The 26848-nt window shown below is 43.5% G+C and overlaps 1 protein-coding gene across 1 annotated transcript in view; it reads left to right on the plus strand.

Moving 5' to 3' along the window:
- The window catches only part of pepd (peptidase D), a 47270-nt gene extending 26012 nt beyond the window's left edge, over nt 1–21258 (plus strand). The window contains exons 10-15 of the mRNA XM_083759589.1: nt 138–206; nt 7122–7199; nt 9328–9476; nt 17148–17332; nt 18156–18347; nt 19256–21258. Coding sequence (XP_083615715.1) covers nt 138–206; nt 7122–7199; nt 9328–9476; nt 17148–17332; nt 18156–18347; nt 19256–19402 — 820 coding nt within the window. The 3' untranslated portion in view covers nt 19403–21258. The remainder of the gene's footprint in view (nt 1–137; nt 207–7121; nt 7200–9327; nt 9477–17147; nt 17333–18155; nt 18348–19255) is intronic.
- Nucleotides 21259–26848: the final 5590 nt, after the last annotated feature.

A 26848-nucleotide genomic window follows, 5' to 3' on the forward strand; every position in this document is an offset into this window, starting at 1 on the left:
GGGTGAAGCGTTCTGCTAATTAGTGTTTCATGTGATCTCAGCGGTATCATTCATTTGATTTTCTTCTGTGTTGCTTGGATATGTCTTTGAAGGTTGGGGGGGGATGTTTTTTTTCTTCTTCTCTATTCTATTTTCAGTCTGTTCCAGCACTACTGCTACACCAAAGGGGGAATGCGTCACACCTCCTACACCTGCATCTGTGGAACGTAAGGCCTTCTGGAGGGAAGCATGGATGGATGGATGGATAATTGGATGGATGACTAGATGGTTTGGATAGATGATCGGATGGATGATGAATGAAATGAAATGGATGGATAGGCCAGGGAGTTTGGCACTGAAAATGAGTCTGATATCTTTAAATAGGGATATCTGCTATTGGTTAAAGTGGTTAAAATCCAGCTAAAATATTGCACATGAAAGCGGGCGATTAACGGGAGGCGATACACTTAAAAGTAAAAAAAATGGGACACTCCCGCTACAGTTGGGAGTGTTGGTAGATCCCTCTGGCGTCTGGCCTTTTTGTTTTAAAATACAAAATGTCTCCGTTTTCATCAGGGATGGTATAACTATAAGTGTTTTAGTCGTCATTCTAATTTGTGCATGTCTGAGGCCCTGACTGACTTCCCTGGGGCATGCTTCAAGCCAATATAGCAATCCTGAATCTCAGAAGGTGTTTTTCTTTATTTTGAAATGTTACAGCCTAACTGTATCACCAGGAAGCTTGGAAATTGACTCTGGGTGTGCTGTTACTCTTACTTTAGTAGTAAGATCAAGTAAATAAAACATTAGTATATGGAGATAGGAGGTTTCCGCCCAACAGCGACGATCTGTTCTGCAATAGTAGGTGATCAACTAATGATTCATACTTCGTCTCACAACGTTGTCGATCTTCCAAATAGCAGATCTGCAAGCTCGAAACGTGGGTGGATTAAGACCTTTCTAGGTATTGCTGCTAATTTCACTGCCCTGGCCTTTTGTATCTAGACTGTTTTAAAACTTAACATAATAAAATGCGTCCTGGGGATTAGTGGCCAGTGAATGGAAATGTATTTTCCTGTTTAACCCTCTTATGGCTGCCCTTAATATCTTGGGCCAAATAATAAGAAATGAGAAATAATAAGAAATGAGAAATGAGAAATAATAAGAAATGAGAAATAATAAGAAATGAGAAATAATAAGAAATGGGAAATAATAAGAAATGGGAAATAATGAGAAATGAGAAATAATAAGAAATGAGAAATAATAAGTTAAAAAAAAAATAAGAAAAAAGAGAAAAAATAAGAAAATAAATAAGAAAATAAGAAAAAAAAGAAATGAGAAATGATAAGAAATGAGAAATAATGAGAAATGAGAAATAATAAGAAATGAGAAATGAGAAATATTGAGAAATAATGAGAAATAATAAGAAATGAGAAATAATAAATGAGAAATGAGAAATAATAAGAAATGAGAAATGGTTTCACTGAAACCAAGGTGTACTAAAATGCTCATAAGTAAACGATGGAACATGCTAGAAACATAATTTTTCGGTGTAAAGTAGAGACTTGCAGCTTTAAAATGAGACATTTCGTGACATTCTTGTCATATCGCACATTTTTCCAAAGCTGGCCAAAGGCCCATTTTTTTATTCGTCATTTTAATGCCAATAGAAAGATCCGCGATATGCACACTATGGATCATTCTCACATAGCAATGCTAGTGTAATATATATTATTGCCACTGTTGACTAGGTCTTAATAAACACGACGTTTATACAGTTGTAAATGAATTTATTTTCAATACACCGGCTGAACATGTAAACATGGTTCCCTCCACAATTCACATCTGAATACCTGCTCCCACTGCGCATGCGTATATATCCTAGTTGCCCGTTGCCGTAAAGGAAACTATAGAGAACTGTCGTAAAGTGTACAATAGAGAACAACACAAGTTAACAATCTCCCTCTTCTTTCTTTAAAATAAAAAATAGATTCAGTGATCCCATAAACCAAGTGCAAAGAAGAAAAGTCAAATAGAAAAACATTCAAGAAAAATAACAAAATACAAACTCTCCACTTTGTCTTTTTTTTTTTTTAGGCAGGATGCCATAGCCCTTCACAGAGTGCTTTCAAGAGCACTAGAGGTGACGCTCCCTTTTTAGTCAGACAGTCAGCGAGTTGGGCTTTCGTCACTGACCAGAGCACCTTTTTGATTGTTTTACTCTGAACGAGCTCTTTGATGCCGCTTATGTCTAACCGAAGTCTCTTCTCTGTGACCTGTTTAGTGGACTTAAGGGCATCGTAAAGGGAGTGATTGTCAGTCACACAGACCAACCCGGGAGCATTCAATTCGGCAGTCCCAGTAGTGAGCTCAGAAAAGAGGGTGGCAAGGAAAATTGCATTGTCAATTCCATCCGACATGGCAAGAGTCTCTCCCGCAAGTGTGCTCCGCACTACACGTCTGATCCTCTTCGATTGCCAACAGAGAGGAGAAAACTTTCCGCTTTCCCCCATGAGTGTGATCAATGTCCTCCATCTGGCAAGTTCCCCAGCGAAGCATCACTGAAAACAGTCAAGTTCAAAGCATCATTATTACCCAAATGCTGAAATTTCAGAGTAACCTTTTCAGCTTTAAGTTTACGAATCACCTTATTTGCATCATGAATGGACTGTACAGTAGAATGTTTTAGAATGGATGCCAAAATACAGGCATCAAACATAACATCAGGTCTGGTTTGCCTTGCAACCCAAAGAATTTGTCCTATTTTTGATCTCAGCTGCTCTCTTTCAGTTTCACTAAGAGCTGAATCTCTTTGTATAGCACGTGCTGGCTGCATGTGGATGAGTTGCATGTTGTCAATATAACTCTGCTGATGCATCTCTATGACACCATTTACAGTGACAATATCCAGTCCCACATAGCAGAAATTCCCATGTTCCTCACGTCCCACATGGAACGCAGACTTCAGTCGAGGAATCACATCAGTTACAAAGTGTTGTGAGCCGGCCCAGAGAAAATCATCTACATGACATGCCAGTACACCTTTAACTTTGCATTGGTCATCTAACCAATAAAAGACTGCAGGATCCACTTTTGACACTTTAGCACCTGTGCTCAGCATGATTTCTTTCACTCTATTATACCAATAAAGTGATGCATCAGCAAGACCATATACACATTTCTTTAGTTTCCATAGAATCCCTTTACTGTTTGCTTCCGGGGGTGGGCGGACATGAATGTCCCTTGACAACTCCATGCCCTGCAAAAAGGCAGATTTAATGTCCATAGAATGGACTTTCCACTGATTTTGGCAAATCACTGATAGCAATAACCTCAGGGATTCAGAGGCACAGGTCGGTGAATCTTTCTGCAGCTGTTGAGTATTAAACTCTTCAAACCCCCTGGCTACAAGCCTAGCTTTAGGTACAATACCCTTGTCAGTTTCTTTTAGACTACAGACCCAACGGGTGGAAACACATTTCTGGCCTGCATCTTCAACCTCTTCAAAAACATCATTATTATTCCAGTTGTCAATCTCTACTTGTTTTGCTTCATCAAATGATATGTCTTTTGTTATAAGAACATCAGCATCCCTGACTTCTGAATCGGATTCAATGTTGAGACTATTCACACGTGACAGATCAACCGCCTCCTTTTGACCATGACCCCCATCATTTTCAATAAACTGCAGGTTATACCAATTTTTGTACCCTCCTGTGGCTTTGCCTGCCCTATTAACGACTTTAGCTCTACATAGAACACTTTCATCTCTTTTCATAAAAGTTACAGTCTGTCCTGCTTTTACCTTGACACTTGCAGAAATCACAGGGTTATCATCACAGACATTGTGCTCCATTCCAGTTTGTGTTACATCATTTTGAGTCACTAAAGTATGTGCTCCCTCTCCTACATTGGACTCCCTGTCACTTTCCTGTTCGTTGTCTGTGTTTTGTTCAGTAAATGAGCTACCTGTGGCTCTGTTCACCACACCTGTGTTTTCACTATCTGCTGCTTGGTTCTGTACAATTGTCTCACTGTTTGTGTCATTGAGGACCTCATCTTGAACACGTGTGTGTATCTTATTAAGCCTTAAGTGATGTACTCTAACAAGGATACCACCATGTCGTACAAATACAACAGCCCCATCCTGACCAATAACTACCCCTGGTCCCTTCCACTCTGTACTGTCAGCTCGTTTGTAATAGACTTTGTCTCCTGTCTCATACTTTTCATCTGTGGGTCTGAGCTGCTTACGTAGTGCTCTCCTTATCCTCTCTGAACATTCAGATTCAGTGAAAGCTTTCCTAGAAGCATGCAACGCTGATATGTGTTGCCCTACCCTTGCACTTACTGTAGTGCCTTCTAGTGCAGGTAGTTTATCAATTAATACAGAAGGAAGGTTAGGGTTTTGACCAAATACCAGTTGATGTGGGCTATAACCATGAACACTGTGCATACAGTTCTTAGCCATAAGGGCCCAGTCTAGGGCAGTGTGCCAGTCACATCCGTTTTCCTGTCTCACCTTCAGGAGGATGTCGGTGAGAGTCTGATTATGTCTTTCCAACAGCCCGTTGCTCCAGGGACTGTATCCTGCTGTTGTCCTCGTCTCGATGTTGAAGTTTTCCGCCATATCTCTGAACTCTGCGTTATTGAACTCTCCACCGTTGTCGCTGTACAGGATACGAGGAGGACCGTGAACACTTATCCATGTGTGGATAAGGGAGTTGACTATTTCAGAGGCTTTCTTCGTTTTCACAATACTTCCTGCGCTGAAGCGTGTGAATTGGTCAATCACATGTAGATACCATACTCCTGGCTCCAACTCGTGCAGGTCCACCGCCACGGTTTCATTATACTCTGAAGCTAGAGGCAGACCAACAGCTGGCTTCGGCTTAGCTTTGCTGTATCTCTGACATATGTCACAATCATGCACTATTTGTTGCAAAATAGTGAGGCAGTCCTTGTCTTTGTTTCCCGAGCTATGGATTAGCCTCTGCAGCCTGTCTGCAGATGCGTGGCCAAACTGTTTGTGTAGCTTGAGAAGGACTTTGCGCTTTTCGGCTGAGGACATGTTTTCTGTCACTGTCAGGGCTTCATCTTCAGCTGTCGCTGCAAGTATCACGTCATCTTTCATTCGCTGCGTTGTGTTATCTTTGTCTCTTATGTCTACACAGTAGTGTCCTGAGCTAGTGAACTCAAGAGGAATCTGCTGCTTAAACATTACTGCTCTGTCATTCTCCATGTCTAAAACAGTTCCTGCCTTCTTCAGTGAAGATTTACTCAGTAACAGTGGAATGTCAGCATTGACCACTTCAGCCTCAATGTGACATTTTGTGTGTCCTATTTTAGCAGGTAGTTTCACTTTTCTGGTGGAATATACCAAGTTGCCATCTCCAAAACGAAATGGTCTGGAACTGGAATTTTCTGTCTTCATCATTTTGTCTGCCTGCTCTTGACTAAGACCATTAACAAAACTGTCAAGCCATTTCTCACCACATACAGTACGAGTGCATGCAGTGTCTATGATGGCGGATCCTACTGATTCAGTTATGAAAATCTCTGCGTCAGACATGGGGTTATTTGTCAACAACGTGATGTTAACTTCATCTACATTTTCGTCTTCAGTTAATCTTACTTGTTCGTTCTTCTTGTGGGGACAGTCCTTGGCCCAATGAAATGTGCTTTGACACACAGCACATCTTGACCGTTTACCGAACTTATCCAATGGGTTGGTGCCTGGCAACAATGTCCTTTCACTCCTTTGTTGAAATGTCGTGTTCCGTCTTCCTTGTCCTTGTCGTTGTCGTTGTTCAGTGAAGAAAGCTGCATCTTGGTTTAGTTGTATCCCGCGTGACGATCCTGGCGCCGTCTTCCCTCCAAAAATCCGCTTGAGTGCCGACTTCATCGATGCAAACTTTAAGTCGGGGCACGCCGTTAGTGCTAGTTGTCTGTCTTTTTCATCGAGGCAGGCCGTGTCTAACAGCTTGAAGGCTAACACCGCATCTGGAAGCGCCATGTTGTACCTTTTGATTCGGTTGTAACGCTGCTCAAAGTCGATTATGTAATCTGCCATGGAAACCGAACTGTCTTTCATTAAACGATCAAACTGAGAATACGCTTCGTACGCGCGGTCCTTTTCTTCTTGCTGAAACACGCCGTCCAGTTTAGCTAATAATGTCTCCATACCAGTATCATTGTCCAAGTCTTCTGCTGATATCTCCATCGCGATTTCCCTGGCTCGTCCTTCCAGTCCCAAAGCCACTGCAAGCGCCTGTTTCTTCTTGTCGAGTTCGGTAACTCGCGACCATATGTTGACTTCATTTTTCCAACCTTCATACGGCTTGGTTTCGTCAAACTTCGGCGGTACTCTGTAGTTTGCAGCCATCTTCAAACCATCCTCTGCTACCAATGTTGACTAGGTCTTAATAAACACGACGTTTATACAGTTGTAAATGAATTTATTTTCAATACACCGGCTGAACATGTAAACATGGTTCCCTCCACAATTCACATCTGAATACCTGCTCCCACTGCGCATGCGTATATATCCTAGTTGCCCGTTGCCGTAAAGGAAACTATAGAGAACTGTCGTAAAGTGTACAATAGAGAACAACACAAGTTAACAGCCACCAGATGGCGGGAACGCACCATTATGCCGATTTTGACCAAATAGACGAATCTGGCGAAGTCACTTCCGGTTCAACGATCAGAAACATCCGGTAGTAGTTTGACCCTGAGTCACTAGCTTAGCTGTCCGGTATGCTAAGCTACCATCGTCTTTTTCATAACTAAGTCAAATTAAGCTCTAATCAAGCCCAAAACATCCCAAAATATCGCATTTTACGCAGCGATGCACATAAAGACGGTGCGCGTGCACGATCGCGCATGCACGCACTATTATCTCTCTAGCCACGGGGGATTTATTGATTTATTACGTCAATTACGTCGCTAGCCATTAGGGGGTTAAATTAAGTACTTTGCTAAATATGAACATGACTGTGTATACCTTTTTTGTTTTTTTTGTCGATCAAAGAACCAGAAAAGATCCCAAAGCATTTTTGTTTAAAATGAAAAGCAGATTTTAAATATACATAATTCAACTGTTTTTCAAATGACCTGATGATTCTCTCGTCGTTCAACAGGGGTAACAACTCCTCTGTTCTTCACTACGGCCATGCTGGGGCTCCCAATGACAAGAGTATTGAGGATGGAGACATGTGGTAAGTAATTGTGTTTACTGTCTCCTATTTATGATCAGAAATGTAACATTTTATTGAAGCAAGTTTAAAAAAGAGCTTGCACCTCAACAGTAGGAGTTTCAGTTGAATCTTAAACCCATCTGTTACATATTTTGGCCTCGATTGTGACCTTTAACTTATTTTAATCAGTTCTTCAGGGCAGCCTACTGAATCCTAGGGTTGTCACGATTATAACATTTTACTTGATGATTCATTGTTCGCTCAAAAAATTGTTTCTGTTGTTGAACACTGGAGCATATCAATACAATTTACATTTCTGTTTGGCTTTTTGTGTTCTTACAGTTTCACAGGGCAGATATTAACGTCATACTTTAAGAAAAACAGTAATAGTGGAAATATCTATAAACTCAAAACGTTGTGTGACACATTTTGAGCCATTTCCAAAAGTTCAGCATGCAAATGATTATGACAATTATGTAAAATAGAATTGCGATTATGTCCTAATTCTTACAGGCCTGCTGATTCCCACCAACTTTCATAACAATTTCATAACGCATACATAACATACATAACATAACATCACAACGCGTGATTTCTTTCTACTCCGAGCATAGACATGGTAACGCCCCGCCTGCCTCTGATTGGCCTACCGACACTGCCCCTCTTGCCTGTCCTCCGAGATGGCTTTAATTAACAACTGATTTGGCTGTGTTCTAAATTAAAGTGTTAGTGTTGATTATCGTGTATTAATCTAATTATAGTAAACTAATACTAAAAAGATAAAGATCAAGGGAAAAGAGACCTTTTTACAGTACAATAATGTTTCAAGTTTACACATGTATACAAATAAACAGGCCAACGGCATAAACAGTATTAGTTTGCCTCTTCTACAAAAATAAAAGTTACTGTTGCGCGTGCCAAGCTGTCATTCTCTTGTATTATATCATACTTGTATTATTTATTTATTTCCCACCACGGAGTAACCTCGTAGCCTCGGTCCCATCCCATGCTTACTTATCTGCAAAAAGAAAACCTTGCGAGAGTCGCGGCAGACTATCCAGCACCAAGCCTGGTCTCTGTTTCAAAAGTCTGTATGATCCGGTCGGGAGCTCGGGAGGGGGGGATTGCATTAAACGGGGGTCAGTAGCCTATGCATGTCAAACTGGGCATCCTTTTCAAATGGGGTCTTGCCCTGAAAATGAAGGCAAGACCTCGACCTCGCGTGTGCGGACTCGGCCCCCAGCCTGGTACCCTAGTCCCTTGAGGAAAATGTATTGGGGAACCCTGGGGTAAGGGCTAGTGTTGCAAAAATGACTGATTACAGTATCTAAAAATGGCTATTACAAATTATTGGACACATACTGTAGCTTCAGGCAAGGTAATAGTGTCCACAATGGCCTTTATTTTACCAATTTGAACCTGGCGTCCCTATTTTGGTAATGTCATAAATTATACCGGTACTATAGGGCCAGGCGAAAATAATTCCAAACACAGCAGATCTACAAGCTCACAACACGTTGGATCAGAATGTCTTGTGAGCTTTTAAATCAACGATTTGTGCTATTCGTCGTATAACAAAGTAGACTATAGGGGTTCGAGTCATTAAAGGCTTTTTATAGTCTTGGGTAGTCTACAGTACTCAGTTGAAGTAAGGTTGATATTATATCCTTACGTTTCATACATATAAAACATGTTATTTTATTACTATTTATTTATTTATTTTTTGTTTTGATTAATGCTTCATTATTATTGTTGTGACTAACTCTAAGGGCTGTATTTTGTGTGTCTTAAGTACCAGGTCTTATTCCCTAACTTGAGTAAACTAAAGACCTGGAGGCGTGATCAATGCTCTTTGGCCAGAATAGCCAAATGGCATAGATCACGCCTCCAGGTCTTTAGTTTACTCAAGTTAGGGAATAAGACCTGGTACTTAAGACACGCAAAATACAGCCCTAGGTGTGTTAGTGCCCAGCACGTCACAATGTTCTGGTGAATGTTTTATTATTATTGTTGTGACTAACTCTAGGTGTGTTAGTGCCCAGCACGTCACAATGTTCTGGTGAATGTTTTATTATTATTGTTGTGACTAACTCTAGGTGTGTTAGTGCCCAGCACGTCACAATGTTCATTTGATGCTTTGTCCCTGCAGTCTGTTTGACATGGGTGGCGAGTACTACTGCTACTCCTCTGACATCACCTGCTCCTTCCCAGCCAACGGGAGGTTCACAGCAGACCAGAGGGCCATCTATGAGGCAGTGCTCAAGTCCTCCCGCGCTGTCATGGCTGCCATCAAACCGGGTACACTATCACCTCACTATAGTAACTATATATCGCTGTTGTCGGGCAGAAACCTCTTATCACCCATGTTTTAACTTTTTGTGGGTTTTTTTTCTTCCCGTCAATTAACGCCCCACTTGATCATACTACAGAATAGAGGGTAGCACGGGTCCACCTGGAACCGAATACCCGAGGGCTGAACCGAGAACCGAGCAGTTTCGAGTCACACCGCCGGCAATATTAATGCAATCATGGCGAACGAGGTGAAACGCAAAGCAAACTACAAATCACAGCAGTCAGTATGGGACAGTTTTGTTGTGATTGTCGACTGCTCTGGTAAGAATGTCGGTGCGCTAAATGCACTAATATAATGCAACCCTCCGTTCCGCTGCCTCTGCCTCGGAGAGGCTTGGGTGATGCTCATAGACGAGCAGTCTCATGTAATGGTGAAAATAAGCATAATATAGTAGAGTTCACAATATGGGTTCAAATCTATTTAGGATCGGATTAGCGCAGTTTAGTTCGGACCGGGTCCAAACCACCCAATCCTTCTCGGCTCCGTTTCGGACCGGATCCAATCCTTCTCTGGGCCGTTTCTAGGCGGTCGCTGCAAATTAGAATGTTTCTCGGATCCATTCGCTTCGGTTCAGATATCACCGTCCCGTATCGGACCAGGTCCAATTTTATGGACCCGTGCTAGGCGTGCTACAATCTACTACAGTGTCAACAAAAGTATCAAAAGCAGCTGATCTGCAAGCTCAAAACGCAGTTCAAAGTGACGTGTTTTGAGCTTGTAGATCTGCTACCTTTGCTATATTTGAATTTTAATCTTGAAAAGTTAAGACAGTCTAGAACTATTGTATACATAGATACTTTAAACTACACTTGCAAACAACACAGTTTGATCTAATCACATCTTTAATAATTGAGATGTCTGTTGTCTGCTTTGAGCTTAAACGAAAACTAGAAACCTATATGAAAGTACCAAGTTTGCAATTTTGTGTTTGGTAGTCGATCCTCGATTTCTATTGTAACAATGCTTCTTGGCAATAACTTTTATACCGTCGGAAAAACTGCTTGTATTAAATAGAAATTTCACGAAATACGGTACCTTTCGTTTATGGGTAGGTTTCCTTCAAAACCTAGCTGCAGAACATTATTTTATGTGCTCCCAGGACAGAAAATTCTAGAATTTTGCTGTCCTGGGGGTGACGTAGGAAGCTACGCCCACGCCGTATAAAACGGACATGGCTACGTCATCCCTCACTCGACTTTTCTTCTGCTATGCTGTGAGAACGAACTTTAAACTTCCCAGTGTGTGCAGGGTTATATATCTCGTAAACTCGGCCGAGAGATTAATTCTTTAGGACCGTGAGACCCTCCCCAGACCGCCCGATGTCTCCCAGACGTGAGCATCGGTCCACCAGGGAGGAAGGGGAGCTTCGTGATGACGAGCTCCCTGCCTACCAGGAGCCATTCAAGGCCTACCGTGTCTTGGACAAGGCCTATTCGGATGAGGGAGATAACCATGAGGATCTCTCCCCCGGTGACCACAGCAGCTTCCCTCGTCGCCGCTTCGACGACCTGGATGTCATGGATACAGGGGAGCGCCAGCAAGCGTCCCCGCCCTCTACACTCCCCATGGATGAATCCAACATCTATGATATTTACAAGAGGGCCTCCGCACGGTGCGGCCACAAATGGCCTACCTCAACTGTCGAGGTAAAACCCTGTGACGGCATGACTGCTGACTCCGCCCCCCCCCACTGCACCCAAAAGACAGAGGATCCCTCTAGCCACGGGCTTCGAGGGCGCCATGATGCACGCCTGGGACAAACCCCTCCTGAAGGTGGAACTTCCCAAGGCCAGCCTGAAGGGGCCCAACGACATCCCACATCAGAGCCAATAGACGTCGCCATAAACGTCATGCCAAAAATGGACACGGCTATCGCGGCCTACCTGGCCAACCCGGCAGCTCCTCGAGTGGATCACCACTCTAAGGACCCTCAGCTCATATCCAGCAGTGTGAGGGAGGCCTCAAAAATAAACAAGTGGCAGTACGGACACATGTCCCTCGCGGCAAGCGCTCTCAACGCAGGAGCACTTCTCCAGGGTTCTACCAAGCGCCGCCTCATTGAGATGGGACGGAAGTCCACTCCTGTCCAGCTGGCGGAACTGCCCGAGGACCTGGCAGAGCTACGCTGCTTGAACCACGAGATGGCCACTCTCCAGAGGAACACCACTCACCACAACGCCAAGGCCATGGCGTGCTCCATCCTCCAGGAGAGATGGCGTTGGGTCGATCAGACCAGCGCCATCTCTCTTGAGACAAAGAAAGAGTTTGTGGCTGGAAATATCCACCCAGACAACATGTTTAAGGACGCTCTGTCCAAAATGTCAGAATCCATTCAGCAGCTCGAGGCCTCCACCAAAACCATGAAGGCGCTCGAACCACTGGCCAACCAGGCTGCCCCGGCAGGCCGCCCCAAGGCCAAGAAGGCACCCTGGAAGGCCAAGGCTGACGACAAACCCAGGTCCCAGGACCAGAGCGGAGACAGACAGCGACACCCTGCAGGACGTGGCAGAGCAGACCGCCGCACCTCTCCACCGCCCTACAAGGCCAAGAGCGCTCCCAGAGGCCAAGGCCAAGGGAACCGCAAATGACCTGTCCGGGCCGGGTCATCTTCCCCACACTCAGAGTTCAGGGCCAGAGGTGGGGATCACGGATCTCACCTCAGAGCCTGCGCTAAAGCGCTTAAAATGGGCTGTACACAGTGCTGTGAGCACTGCTGTACAGACCCAAAATGTTGTTCAAATGTGCAATTCACCACATGTGCCTGTTTTAAGTTGTTAATAAAGAAAACAAAAAAAACACAAACAACAATAAACCAACTCTGAAGGGCAAATGCCCAGTGGGAGCGATAACCCACTCTGTGTCAGCAAAAGCTGGCACAGGCCAGAAACTCCATGCCAAAAAGATTCTTCACTACCAGAAAAATCCACTAGAGGGCGACATTCCACACAAGGTAAGTCTCCCCCTAGGCAGGCAATGCACCACGCTGACGAGCACAGGGAACCCTTTGTCACGTCATCTGTCACAATGGCGGATATCCGGGGCTTCCCCTTGGATCATCCGTACTATTCAGACAGGTTACAGACTACAGTTCGCCTCGAAACCGCCCACCTCCAGGAGAATCATTTTCTCAGAAGCGAGCGGGCAGAAAGCCATTTTACAAGAGGAAATCAATTCCTTAATGCAAAAAGGCGCAATCACAGAGGTGTCCCCCGATCAATCAATGAACGGTTTCTACTCCCGTTATTTCTTGGTAAAAAAAAGGGGGGGTGGACTCCGTCCCATTCTAGACCTCAGAGCTTTGAACAGTCACTTGAAAAAGCTGCGATTCAAAATGTTGACACCACCACTCCTCCTGCGCCTAATCCGCGAGGGGGATTGGTTTACGTCAATAGACCTGCAAGATTCATATTTCCACATTCCGATTTACCCCTGCACAGAAATTTTCTGCGCTTCGGGTTCAAAGGAAAAGTGTATGAATACGCAGTCCTTCCCTTCGGAATGTCTCTGAGTCCGAGAGTTTTCATAAAATGCACCGCAGCAGCTATTGCTCCCCTGCGACCGCAAGGAATCCATCTCGCAACATATGTGGACGACTGGATCCTGCTTGCAAACTCTCCGCGAGAAGCACTGTCACACACACATCGCGTGCTCAGCCACCTCGCCTCGCTCGGGTTTTTAATAAACCACGAGAAGATCATGCTTATGCCGACGCAGTCAATAGACTTCATAGGCATAACACTGAACTCAATCTCCTACACGGCTCGCCTGAGCCGAGAGAGAATAGACGCAACATTTCAGTGCGTGGCATCATTCAAAAGGGGACGCTCGATTCCCTTTCATGCATGCCTCCGAATGGCGGGGTTAATGGCCTCAGCGGTCTATTTAATCCGCCTAGCAAGACTACATATGAGACCTTTCCAACAATGGATAGGCTCTCTACATGTACCAATGCACCGTCGCCACCAGAAGGTAACAGTGACGTCACAATGCATACTAGCCCTTCAATGGTGGTCAGACAGAAAAACCCTCTCAGAGGGGTCCCCATGGGAAAGCCTCTGATCAGGAAAGTAGTCACCACAGACGCCAGCATGACAGGCTGGGGAGCCACGCTGGAAGGATTCACAGCAGTTTATGGTTGGGGCCACTACGTGCCCTTCACATAAATTACTTGGAGCTTATGGCGGTCTTCCTCGCTCTGAGACACTTCGAGCAGCGCATCCGGGGTTGCCACGTCCTAGTCAGGACAGACAACACCACGGCCATGTACTACATCAACAGACAAGGCGGACTCAGGTCCCCTCGTCTTCATCAGCTGGCTCGGAAATTAATCCTGTGGTGCAACACACGCCTTCTCTCCATAGTAGTGTGTCACGTTCCAGGTCTTCTGAACACAGGGGCAGACCTGCTGTCCAGAGGACCTCTCCGCTACGCAGACTGGTCGCTACATCCTCATGCAGCGTCCCAGGTCTGGAGCAGGTCTGGGAAACCCAGGGTGGACCTCTTTGCCACAGAGGAGAACACGAAGTGTCTCCTCTTCTTCGCAATCACGGGACCATCAACATCGGGGCTAGACGCTCTGTCACACCGATGGCCCAAAACCCTTCTCTACGCCTTTCCCCCGCTATCCCTCATCAGCCCCACTCTGGACAGAGTGAGGACTCAGGGTCTGACGGTGCTCCTAATAGCCCCGTCCTGGGGGGTCTGGAGGTCGGAAATAACCCCTCTCCTCTACGACCAGCCGTGGAAAATTCCTCTTCGAGCGGATCTCCTCTCCCAAGCGAGAGGGGAGATCTTTCACCCTCACCCCCAGGACCTAGACCTATGGGTCTGGCCCTTCAAAGGGTGATGTTGACCGCAGTGGGCCTACCTCTGAACGTCATCGAAACGATTCAGAAAGGCAGGGCCCAGTCAACAAGGGACCGTTGCGACACAGCCTGGCGCGTCTTCGAGCAGTGGTGCTCACGAAGACCAGACCAAGTTGTCCCCTACCAGGCCTCAGTGATCAACGTCCTGACATTCCTACAGGAGCTCCTAGACAACGGTCTAGGCTTTTCCTCAGTCAAGGTCCACCTGCCAGCAATTTCCGCCTGCCACCCGGGCCTTGATAACCAGACGGTGTGGAAGCACCCGCTGGTAAAACAGTTCATGAAGGGTGTACGCAGGGAACACAGGACATGCAGATCCCTTGTCCCCTCGTGGGATTTGTCCCTGGTTCTAAAGGCTCTGGCTACAGCACCCTTTGAACCACTACAAACGGTGAGCCTCAAGCTCCTAACCTTGAAGGTGGCTCTCCTGATCGCCCTCACGACGGCAAAAAGGGTCAGCGACCTACATGCGCTCTCGATCTCTCCAGACTGCATGAGGTTCAATGATGGGTCGACCAAGGTCACCCTAAAAGCAAACCCGCCTTCATTCCCAAAAATGCTCTCTCAGTGTGTGTGCCAGTGAACCTACAGGCTTTCCACCCCCCGCCGTTCGCCTCTGACGAGGACAGGAGGCTTAACTGCCTTTGCCCAGTCAGAGCCTTACGCATGTATACGTGGATAGACTGGCTCCCTTCAGACAAGGAAGCCAACTCTTTGTGTCCTGGGGTGCCAGGACCAAAGGAAAGCCTGTCACGAAGGTCACTATTCTCCAACTGGATTGTCGAAGCCATCCGTCTGGCCTACACTAGCCAAGGCGTCGATTCCCCTCAAGCTCTGAGGGCCCACTCCACGAGAGGTGTGGCAGCTTCCTGGGCACTCTACAAGGGTGTCTCTATTCAGGAAGTCTGCACAGCAGCAAGCTGGTCTACACCCTCGACTTTCGCCACATACTATAACCTAGATGTGGCAGCGCCTTCCCTAGCGCACGCGGTATTGGGCGCAGCGGCTCTGTAGAACATCAGGGCAGCATAGCGCTGCCTCCTGTTCTCCACAAGGACTAGGTTCTGGACCCAAAAGGGTCCGAGCCCCTCCCAAAAGACTTACCTGGGACCCACTGGAAGTTCAGGGAGTTCACGGGAGTCCCATAAACTAAAGGTATTTTGTGAAATTTCTATTTAATACAACGTTAAAGGTTACTTTAGTAACCACTGTTGTATAAATAAATTGAACGAAATACCTTTCGTGGAACGCCCTTCTGTTCTCTATAGCAGAAGAAAAGTTCCGAATGAGGGATGACGTAGCCACGTCCGTTTTATACGGCGTGGGCGTAGCTTCCTACGTCACCCCCAAGAGCCCAGGACAGCAAAATTCTAGAATTTTCTGTCCTGGGAGCACATCAAATAATGTTCTGCAGCTAGGTTTTGAAGGAAACCTATCCATAAACGAAAGGTATTTTGTTCAATTTATTTATACAACCGTGCTTACTAAAGTAACCTTTAACGTTATTTGTATTCGAGCCCTGGTCTCCTGCGTGGAAAGCCAACATCTTAACCACTAGACTAAAGGGGAATTCCCCCTTGCCCGGGGAGATATTAGGCTTTTGGTCATCAGGCCACTGATTCACTACTGCTACTGTACATATTTACCTTTATTTGTAAGGAGCATGCATTTGTGGGGTAAGCAGCGCAGTTCAGTATGTGGGTTGTGCCCATGAAAAATAAAAATCTCTGCCAACAGCTTATTCCATATCCTGAAGGGACGATTATTCACAAATATGGCAGCTGTTATTGACTGATCTGAAAAAAAAAACCATTTGAGAATTGAGGCCCCTGGCCTGCTGTCAATGTGTGCAAGAAATATGATCTGCCTAGCCACGAGATTAGTGGAAAGAGCCACACATACAGCACAAGATTGAAAAGATGAAAACAACATCTGGTTAACATGAAGGTAAAATAAAACATTATATTGAATTAATCAGCAGGTATTTTATAGATCACTTCATATTTCACAATTGTGGGCAATATTTCCTGTCATCACGATCAAAAGCTACAAAACAACATCATATAATGGATCTACTGGTTGCATGGCACAGTACAAAAATAACCAACTCTGCTAAAGCAGACATTTGAGACCAACGGTCACCTGCAGCGCAATTGCTGTGAAAGCATCAAATACCTGATTTTAGTAGCAATTTTTTATTATTTCAAGTTTTAGTCTCTAAGTGCTAGAAACAAACACTAAGCTATTATTGGCGCCAGGAACATGCTTGGTAACAGCACAGCAGGTTCCCTATGAAAACGCAGCACAAATTAGTACCTCACCAGCAAGCCAATAAATAAATAAAAGCAAGAAAGCGCTAAACTAGTCTATAGTTGAGTACTGTACATTGTCTCTGCCAGGTGGAAACCCCTTATTAAACTATTCTATAGTTGAGTACTGTACATTGTCTCTGCCAGGTGGAAACCCCTTATTAAAAAAAGAAACTGTTACTTTTCAGGATTCAAATTAAACAATTACAAATGCAGCAGATCTACAAGCTCAACCGTCTCTTTGCGCCACATTTTAAGCTTGTGGATCTGTTAATTTAGATGCTTTTGTGTGACGCTGTAGTATGATCCAGTAGGGCATTAATGTACGGGAAAAAAATAGTTTGAATGTGGAGGCATACTGTATGTTAGCAAGTACAGTACGTACAGTATAAGGAAGTAAGTTTGTTTACTACAGGATGTATAAACATAACTCCCCATGCAGGTGTGAAGTGGACAGAGATGCATCGGCTGGCTGACCATGTGCACCTGGAGGAGCTGGTTAAGATCGGCATCTTGAAGGGAAGTGTGGCGGACATGATGAAAGTCCACATGGGCTCAGTGTTCATGCCCCATGGCCTGGGACACCTGCTGGGCATCGACGTCCATGACGTGGGGGGCTACCCAGAGGTCGGTGCCGCCCTCTCTATCCCATCTGTATAGGGCGTAGCAGTGGCGGCCATTTTCTGGTGCCATCGTTCCTCCAGACACCACAAACATTTTGTGTCAGTTATTTTAAGCCTAGAATCAAGCCATCCAGGATCCTGGTGATTCATGACCATAAATCAACTGATTCTGTAAAAATATTTTTTTTTAATATTTAATTATGATATACCGGTACTATATTTATTAAATACCCTTTGTTTTGCGGTTTTCAATTATTTAATTTTTTTCACAGAATAAACATTTATGGTCATGATTCACCAGGGGCCTGGACGGCTTGATTCTTGACATTTTTTGACTTGACATTTTTGGAAATGTCTATTGGAAAAATGAATCGGGTCTGGAACGATGGAACCAGAAGTATAGTTGATTTTGTCAACAAATATGTATTTTGGCGAGCCTTGATTACATCGTAATGGCTGATTTTACACTTGGTTGCATACTGAAAATAACCGATCTACAAGCGCACAACGTTTTGTGAGCTTGTAGATCTGCTATTTTCAGAGCGCAACACCGGAGCACAACCAAACATAACCGGGTATCTTCTCCACTACTCCCTCCCTAACATTTTAGTCTAGTTTTTATTTGTTGGCGAAATTGTCAAGATATTTAGTCTTAGTTTTAGTCTTCGTAGCTTAGTTTTTATTTAGTTTTTGTCAGTGTGTGTATACGAACGTACAGTAGTGGACGAACATTTTTCATCATAGTTTGTCAACGAAAACAACTGATTGTAATTTGACATTTGCTGTAATAACAGATTCACTGAAGTGTACCATTATTCTGTGCTCAGGGCGTGGAGCGTACCGACGAGCCAGGCCTGAAGAGTCTGAGGATGGGTCGGCTCGTTCGCGAGCGCATGGTCCTGACCGTGGAGCCCGGCATCTACTTCATCAACCACCTGCTGGACCAGGCCCTGGCCAACTCCGCACAGAGCTGCTTCATCGACAACCAAGTGCTGGCTCGCTTCCGCGGCTTCGGAGGGGTGAGTCAGTCTGTCCTCGTCCTCACAGGCCGGCAGCAGTTTGTTTCATTGTGTTTGAGGAGTAGGATTCAGTTTAATGAAGAGGAAAGGCATATGAGTCACCCACCCCCAGCTCACATACGCTATTCTGTACTGTGTGTGGAGGCACACATCTCGCTTTGCCTGTTTTGTTTGCTTTCAATTGAGTGAAGTGAAGGTGTGTTATTGTGTGGGCCTTTCTTGTTTTTTTGTTTTTTTTTAATGGGATTAGTGTGAGTTCGTAGCCACCACATTAAGAGATACTTGTGCATGATGCTCTAACATTAAGCACATTAATTGTTTTGGTGTTGCAATTTAATTGATTTTAAAAGGAAATTAATAGAGCACAATCTCTGATGTAGATGTCGTGCAGACCATCGGTCTCCAACTGATCCGTCTTTCTTCTGTCTCACCGCCTCTTTACTGAATGTGTTGATTGTTTGAACGCGTGTATCTGTGTGTGTTTGTATTACTATACTTGTACCAAATGTCCCCCAAAGTATACTACAATTTGAGAAATACGGTAGACATTGTAAGGACCCCTTTCCTGGTCCTCACAAGAAAAATCTTTGTTTTATGGTAAAATATATATATAATTATATTTATTTATATTGGGAGAATATTCAGATTGGGTATAGGATTTGACATTTAGACTAGAGGTTAGGTTTAGGGGTTTAAGAGTTAAACATGATTTATACTTGTCATGCACCGGCAAATAGCTGATCTATAATCCCACAACGCATTGCGCTGCGACGCATTGTGGGCTTGTAGATCTATTCGTTTTCGGCTTTGGGATTATGATTAAATTGGCAGAATGCATTAAAAATGGCGTTCATAAAAACATTGTTTTCAAATGCTGATGTCCTATAAGTAATACTAATTGTGTGTAGGTGCGCATCGAGGACGACATTGCGGTCACTGCGAGCGGTGTGGAGCTGTTGACCTGTGTGCCTCGCACGGTGGAGGAGATTGAGGAGTTCATGACTGACCCAGCAGTGAAAGCCTTCAGTCCTGTGGTCTGCAGCCAGAGCTTATGAATGACATCGTTTCGCCAGAGGTCGCCAACAACACCTTTCCCATTTTATGCAGAGGGATTATTTTTTCTTTCTTACGATCAATTTATTTGTTTATATACTGTCTGTATTTTGCATTATTATTCATATCAGACACAACAGAAACATAGCTATAAACAATGACTTTGGACTTAATTTAGCTACAAATGAGCTTTAGCAACATACAAATGAGCAACAACACCCAGCTGCAAATATAAGAGGGGATTGCCAATATACTGTGATCCAGGAACGACTAATTCCTAGTAAGACATGTAGCATATAGCAAAGGAAAGTGAGGAAAGTTGTTTTCTCTTTCACATTCTCATCTTTGTACTTCCACAATTACGATTAATGAATCACACTCAACAGAAGCAGAACATGTCCATAGAAATGCAAGAAATGTTGCTCTTTAATTTGTACTATAAAGACTAAAGAGCACTTTTGTGCTGTCTAAAAAGATGTAAGCTAAATTCCAATACCCAAAACCTCGGACACTCGCTCACTCCCACTCGGTCACTCGGGGTCATTCCAGCGTGACCCGGAAATGGTTAACGTTCCATTTGTTAAAGTGCTCCATCGAGGAGGAGAGTGGAGTCGAGTGGAGGAGCCGAGTGGGCTCTCCGAGACCGCATAGAGCGAGTGTACATCAGGTGCAGGCTCGGTGGGGTATTTTGTCTCCTCGCAGCGGATTTCCGCATCACGTGTATTTGTTTTTTTCCTTCTCCAGTGACATAAGTCCGCCTCCTCCACATGTGGCACAAAAACACTGCTTGAAACCCGATACTATGCACCCCCACCCCACCCCATCCACTAGCTGCCGGCCGGCTGACTGGCTGAAGTCGCTGACCCAACGGCCAACACACACATGCACGCACTGTTCAACTGTTTGTTGAAGAGACACATTTTCGCTGAATGAATAGAGCTTCAGAATGATAAAGTAGCCTATCTAGCCTACATATGTGAAAGTGAAAGGACCACAACAAGCCACTGGCTTTATTGCTTTGTGTGATATAAGCATAATAAAAGTAGGATATATAAATTAGGCCGGCTATATTGTGCGCACCTCAAAAGCTATAGTTAATTTATCTCTGTGCATGCCTGAATGCACAGACTGCTATGAATGGGTGACAAAAATGTATTTATTTATGTGTGGACTGAACTGAATATGTAAGTCAGAGAGACTATACCTAATTCCTGTTATAGTGTCCGTTATTTGCAAAGACCGTGGAGGAGGACTGACTGTCGGAGGAGGGGGGGTGATTTATACGTGTGCGCATCCTGGCGCTTATTCACTATTTCAGGAATAAATAGCCTTGCCTTGCACATGTTACCAATACATACACATTGGCCTCGGTTACATGCACAAAATGATGAATTGTCTATTCTGTAGACTGTATATACGGCTCTGTTCGGAGTTCCAGTGATCCAGCTGTGTGACACTGTATTGTTCCACCACTTTTACTTTGGCAATGTTAACGTATGTTTTCCCATGCCAATAAAGCCCTTTGAATTGAATTGATACACGTCATTAGTGATCGCGGAATGTGCCGTCGCTTTGAAATGACAGCGTAGTACATTCCGATTCTAGAGGAAAATTCGACCACCACTCTGTCCTCGCATCGAATCCTCTCCTCCTCGCTGGGGGCGGAGCCGAGGAGCGAGTGGAGGACGCGAGGAGAGTGAGCGAGTGTGAAAGTTGCGGTATTGGAATTTAGCTGTAGTCTTGCTGCTAACATTTCTGTGCTTCCTGGCGAATTACCTGTTTTAATCAAATGCGTTTATTACTAATGACAAGCAATTCTCCAAATCACCTGTGACTTAATAAACTCCAATTTTCAATTGCTTGTATCATGTATTTTTCAGCTTTAGAAAAAGGACAATCTGAGAACCCATCGTCAATTATTTTTTTAAACTCTTTTCCTTTGAATTTGGGGTCAACAGTCTTTACTTTACTTTATTTGTTTATTTGGACAGGACAATGCATATTAATGGACGTCACATGGAAGTAAATACACCGGATATAGCACAGTTGCTAATTTTCATCCGCAGTCCTCACAAGAAACACAAAATGGAAAACAGACAGGCAAACAATGGAATACATTTACATAACATTACATAGGGAACACAGCATAAAAAAATAAATACACCTAAAATAATCATGAATGGTTGCAGCTTTGGTTTTCAAGCAACCATTTTTTCAGATTGTATTTAAAAGATGGAAATGTAGCACAATCCCTTATACGCAGAGGAAGCCCATTACATGCTACCCAACCCTGTACTGAGAGGGCATTTTGGCCGAATGTTGTTTTCCGGTGCGGCACTTCACAGTCTCCTCGAGTGGTTGCTCTGGTACTGATTCCCCTATCAGGCTTTCGTTTCATGAATTCACTTAGGGGGGGCGGGCACAGACCATGTAGGGTCTTGTATATAACCCCAACCTGTTTGAAAATGTTAAAGTTATCAAAGCTAAAAAAAAGATGAGCCTCCGGAGGATGTTACAATGATATGAGTGGGGCTTCCTGTCAAACACCTTGAGCGCACTTGTAGAGCTGTTCTATGGGTTTGAGAGTAGTCACACCTGTGCAAGACCAGTTTGTGAAACAGTATTCAATGTGTGATAGGTGTGGTAGGGAGATTTTACACTGTTGACACTTACAGTACAGTTCTATAGCTTCTGGAGAGAAATTAAAATGTGTTAATTTGGACAAGAGGACCCGGTGACAGACTGTGTCTTGAAGTCCAGGAACACCGCCATTGCACAGGGAGCTCTGTTCAAAGCACACTTTAATGTTTCTATGAACAGGCAGTTTGCTGATTCAGTGGAGTGGAAGGCCCGAAACCCAAACTGCATGTGATGCAGTGGCGTATGGCCTTTGTCTAGGTGTTTGATGATAGACGTGACAATCCACTTTTCAGCCACCTTTGATATATAGGATGCCTATAGGTCTACTCTATAGTAGAGTTCTCAAACTCTGCCCGTACCCGACCCGACCCGATATTTTAGGGCCGGGCCGGGCCTAAAATGTATGCTAATCGCTAGGGCCGGGCCGGGCCTGGGGCTCCATGAAAAAAAATATATAGCCTATATTGAATTTGTTTAGAATAATAAAAATAATAGTTCTGTTTGGTCTGTTTGTGTATTTATCTATTATGAAGATGTTGCTGACTGGCGTTTCACTTTTACTCTGTGTAGAGTTCTCAAATTATGCACAAACCCGACCAGGCCCGACCCGACCCGACATTTTAGGGCCGGGTCGGGCCTAAAATCTATGCTAATTAGTCGGGCCGGGCCGGGCCTAGGGCCTGATCAGTTAGGGCCCAGTTAGGGCCGGGCCTTAATTTCCGGGCCCGATGAGAACTCTAGTCTATATTTTGATATATCAGTTTTAGCGCCAGAATTGTAGATTGGTGTTATCACTGCAACTTTCCATTGACGGGAAACAGTGCGTTGTCTGACGGACAGATTTACCAGATGTGTGATCGGTGCCACCAGAGATTCAGCATTTGTTTTTAAAAAGTTTGTAGGCATCCTTGGCTTTGGATGCTTTCAGTGATCTGATGATATTTACCACCTCGGTTTCCGTAATTTCCTCTAGGTTAAAGATGGGGAGGTCTTTTTGGATAGGGCGGGGTACAAACTTGGAGAGTTTAAACATTTGTGTTATTTCGCTAGTTTAGAAAAAACATAATTACGTTACTAGCAAACGTCAGTTTGTTAATGCACTCCAAGACATTTTTTTACCATTTCCTTTAGCACTTTCTATGATAAAGATATAAATTTAGCTTTAGCCTTCCTTAGGAATTGGGTGACTTGGTTTCGTGCATGGGCAAAACAATTTGCCCATGCAAAAGTCAGTCTAGTCTGTCTCGAGACTAGAAAAAGGATATCTAAACCATAATGTGTTGTAATGGCTATTTCTGACCTCTAGATGGAGATATATACCCAAGGCAGTCCCATAGCCTTTGATTTTAGCCACACTGCTAAAATACTGTATAGCAGGGGTCTTCAACAGGGGGTCCAGGACCCCTAGGAGGTCCTCATAGTACTGCAGGGGTCAGCCAATTTTTTTTTACATTAACCACATTGAACCCAGCATTCCTACTCTATCTACAAGCTCACACAAGCCGTTGTGAGCTTGTAGGTCGGCTATTTTCGGTAAAATAAATAGCCGAAAGAATAGTAGACCAAGGAGCCTACAGAATCAAGGTCAGGTCAAGTTTACAATGTAAGTAGTTAAATGTTTAAAAAAAAAAAGTTAACATGAATATAAAACATTAATAGAGGAGATAGTGTGTAAAATAAACAAAGACATGAATCGACACGACTGATGAAATTATGTGCTGTGGTTTATTGTATCAGCACTGTTGTCTGCCCACAGTGTTTTCTCCATTGGTATTGAGCATGACATCAGATAGTCATTCGATATGAAGAAGATCGAGTATTAAATCATTTGCTGAGGCCAAAGCACGCAAGTTGTTTGTCATGGACAGACTGGGAAACCGACGTTTTGCTGCCATCTAGTGTTCACCAGCAGACTGAAGATTATTATGGTTGCAGCAGTTCTTGACAAACCTTTTCATATTATATAATTTGTGGGTCCTTGTCAAGGACCCACACATTATATAATGTATAGGCCTACAATATATATATATATGGGTCAGTGACGTGACACCCCAAAAAAAGTGTTTTTTTAAAACCTTTAAATAACAGGAATAAAAATGATTTACTTTTGTTCTACTCACTCTCATCTTTATGGAAACATATTTTGTTTTTAGATATTTTATTGGAATCAGAATTTATTCAGCATTTTGTTGTACTTGTGCCTAAAATCGTCATATGGTGTGACATGACAATAATTGTTTATAAAATGAAAATGGAGTACAACTTTCTTAAGTTGCTCACTTTATCAAAGTCCTTTATCATAACTAACCTGTGATCCACTATAGTTTTGTGAAAATGTATTAAATCTGTATATTATTTTCGTAATCAACACTCAATGTGAGGCCCATGTTATCGGTCTTTCAATATATTTTGCATTTATTGTGACAAAACTTTCTCTAAAATTACACAAATATTTGTGACTCTTCCTTAGACTATTTGCTATGTAATCCATAAACATTAATGGTTTCATCATTAATAAAGGTATGATTTTTTCACTATTTGGAACGTCACACCAAATTATTTAGTGTCACACCGTATGATCATATCTTCATTTTTCAAAGCAAACTGTGTTTTAACCTACTTATTAGTGAGTACTGAACTTTACAGATTGATTAAACAATTACTCAGGAAAAACAGCAACAGGAAAATTGCTTTAACATTGAATAACATGGCAATGACTGAATAAAACGAAATTAAACACAATTTATTGTGGATAGTTGCAGATTTTAGGTGAAAATGTTTAAAACAAATGTTTAAATGGACAAAAGAAACATGGGACAAAAAAATTACAGTTTGTATCATATGGTGTGACAAAAAAGTCATATGGCGTGACAGGAAAACAGTCACACCATTATGATAAAGTGTCACACCATATTACGTTTTCTGCACTTGGAAGAGTCGCATTTGTCAGCGTTCCAACAAGATCGTATTTTATGAAAATGTTAAAATGATAATTCACCACAGACACCTGTCATGCTATTGTAATGCAAGTGCTGAACAGCCTTACTGAAGAAGTACCTCTCTATCCCAATGGGTGTGTAAACAATTGCCTGTTGAAATTTCCCAAAATGGTGTCACACAATATGATTTTGGTTTGGGGGACAAAATATTTTTGATCAGAAATGACTGAAAACATTATGCTTGGACTTTGAAAAGATTAGGCTCACAAATAGACATCTATATTATATTTATGGATTTTTTTAAAGAATTTTTGCATTTTTTTCCTTAGTTTTATTTAAGTTCCTACTTTGAGAAACAAGGCCAGGACAGTCGCACCATATGAGTTTTGCTGTGTTTGGTTGACAATTCTGAAGAAATGAGGAATGAAATGTTTCAATCTTGAGTATGTTCACATGGACCATAATGTCCTGCACAATATTCAGAAGGTTTTTGACAAATATATTTCTTATTTATACATGAGTGACACTAAGGACAGCCAGGGACACCATGTCACGTCACCCACCCATATATATATATATATATATATATCTGTCTGTCTGTCTGTCTGTCTGTCTGTCTGTCTGTCTGTGCATGCAGCTTGTAAATCCACACAGCTGAGCTGTGATCCATTCACAATGACCGACGGTCCCGGATACAGTAGGCGGGGCTTATGATTTAAAATGGAGCCGCACGCGGTGCATAATAGATACATTGTGGTCGCAACTGTGATTGCATTCTAAATAGATACATTGCAGTCGCAACTGTCATTGCATTCTAAATAGATACATTGCGGTCGCAACTGATTGCATTATAAATAGATACATGCTTTAATACATAATGTACAGTACAGTACGGCTCACCTATAACGACATGCGACACATAATGTACAGTACAGTACGGCTCACCTATAACGACATGCGACACATAATGTACAGTACAGTATGGCTCACCTATAACGACATGCGACACATAATGTACAGTACAGTACGGCTCACCTATAACGACATGCGACACATAATGTACAGTACAGTACGGCTCACCTATAACGACATGCAACACATAATGTACAGTACAGTACGGCTCACTTTTAACGGCATGCGACACATAATGTACAGTAATGTACAGGTGTAACCATCAGAGAAAACATTTGGTCTCATTTGGTATAGAAATGTTGAATGGGTGAAGAGGTAGAAACCTGATTCTGTCCACCTTGGGGAGCTGGGGGAGTGAGGGCCATGTCTGCTGGTGAGCTGGGGGAGTGGGGGCCATGGCTGCTGGTGAGCTGGGGGCCATGTCTGCTGCTGGGGAGACAGTATACAGTAGTACGGCTCACCTATAACGACATGCGACACATAATGTACAGTACAGTACAGTACGGCTCAACTATAACGACATGCGACACATAATGTACAGTACAGTACGGCTCACCTATAACGACATGCAACACATAATGTACAGTACAGTACAGTACGGCTCACCTATAACGACATGCGACACATAATGTACAGTACAGTACGGCTCACCTATAACGACATGCGACACATAATGTACAGTACAGTACAGTTCGGCTCACCTATAACGACATGCGACACATAATGTACAGTACAGTACGGCTCACCAATAACGACATGCGACACATAAAGTACAGTACAGTACGGCTCACCTATAACGACATGCGACACATAATGTACAGTACAGTACAGTACGGCTCACCTATAACGACATGCGACACATAATGGTCAGTACAGTACGGCTCACCTATAACGACATGCGACACATAATGTACAGTACAGTACGGCTCACCTCTAACGACATGCGACACATAATGT

This window comes from Protomyctophum parallelum, assembly GCF_964188405.1.
Source record: "Protomyctophum parallelum genome assembly, chromosome: 2".
NCBI classification, from domain to species: Eukaryota; Metazoa; Chordata; class Actinopteri; order Myctophiformes; family Myctophidae; genus Protomyctophum; species Protomyctophum parallelum.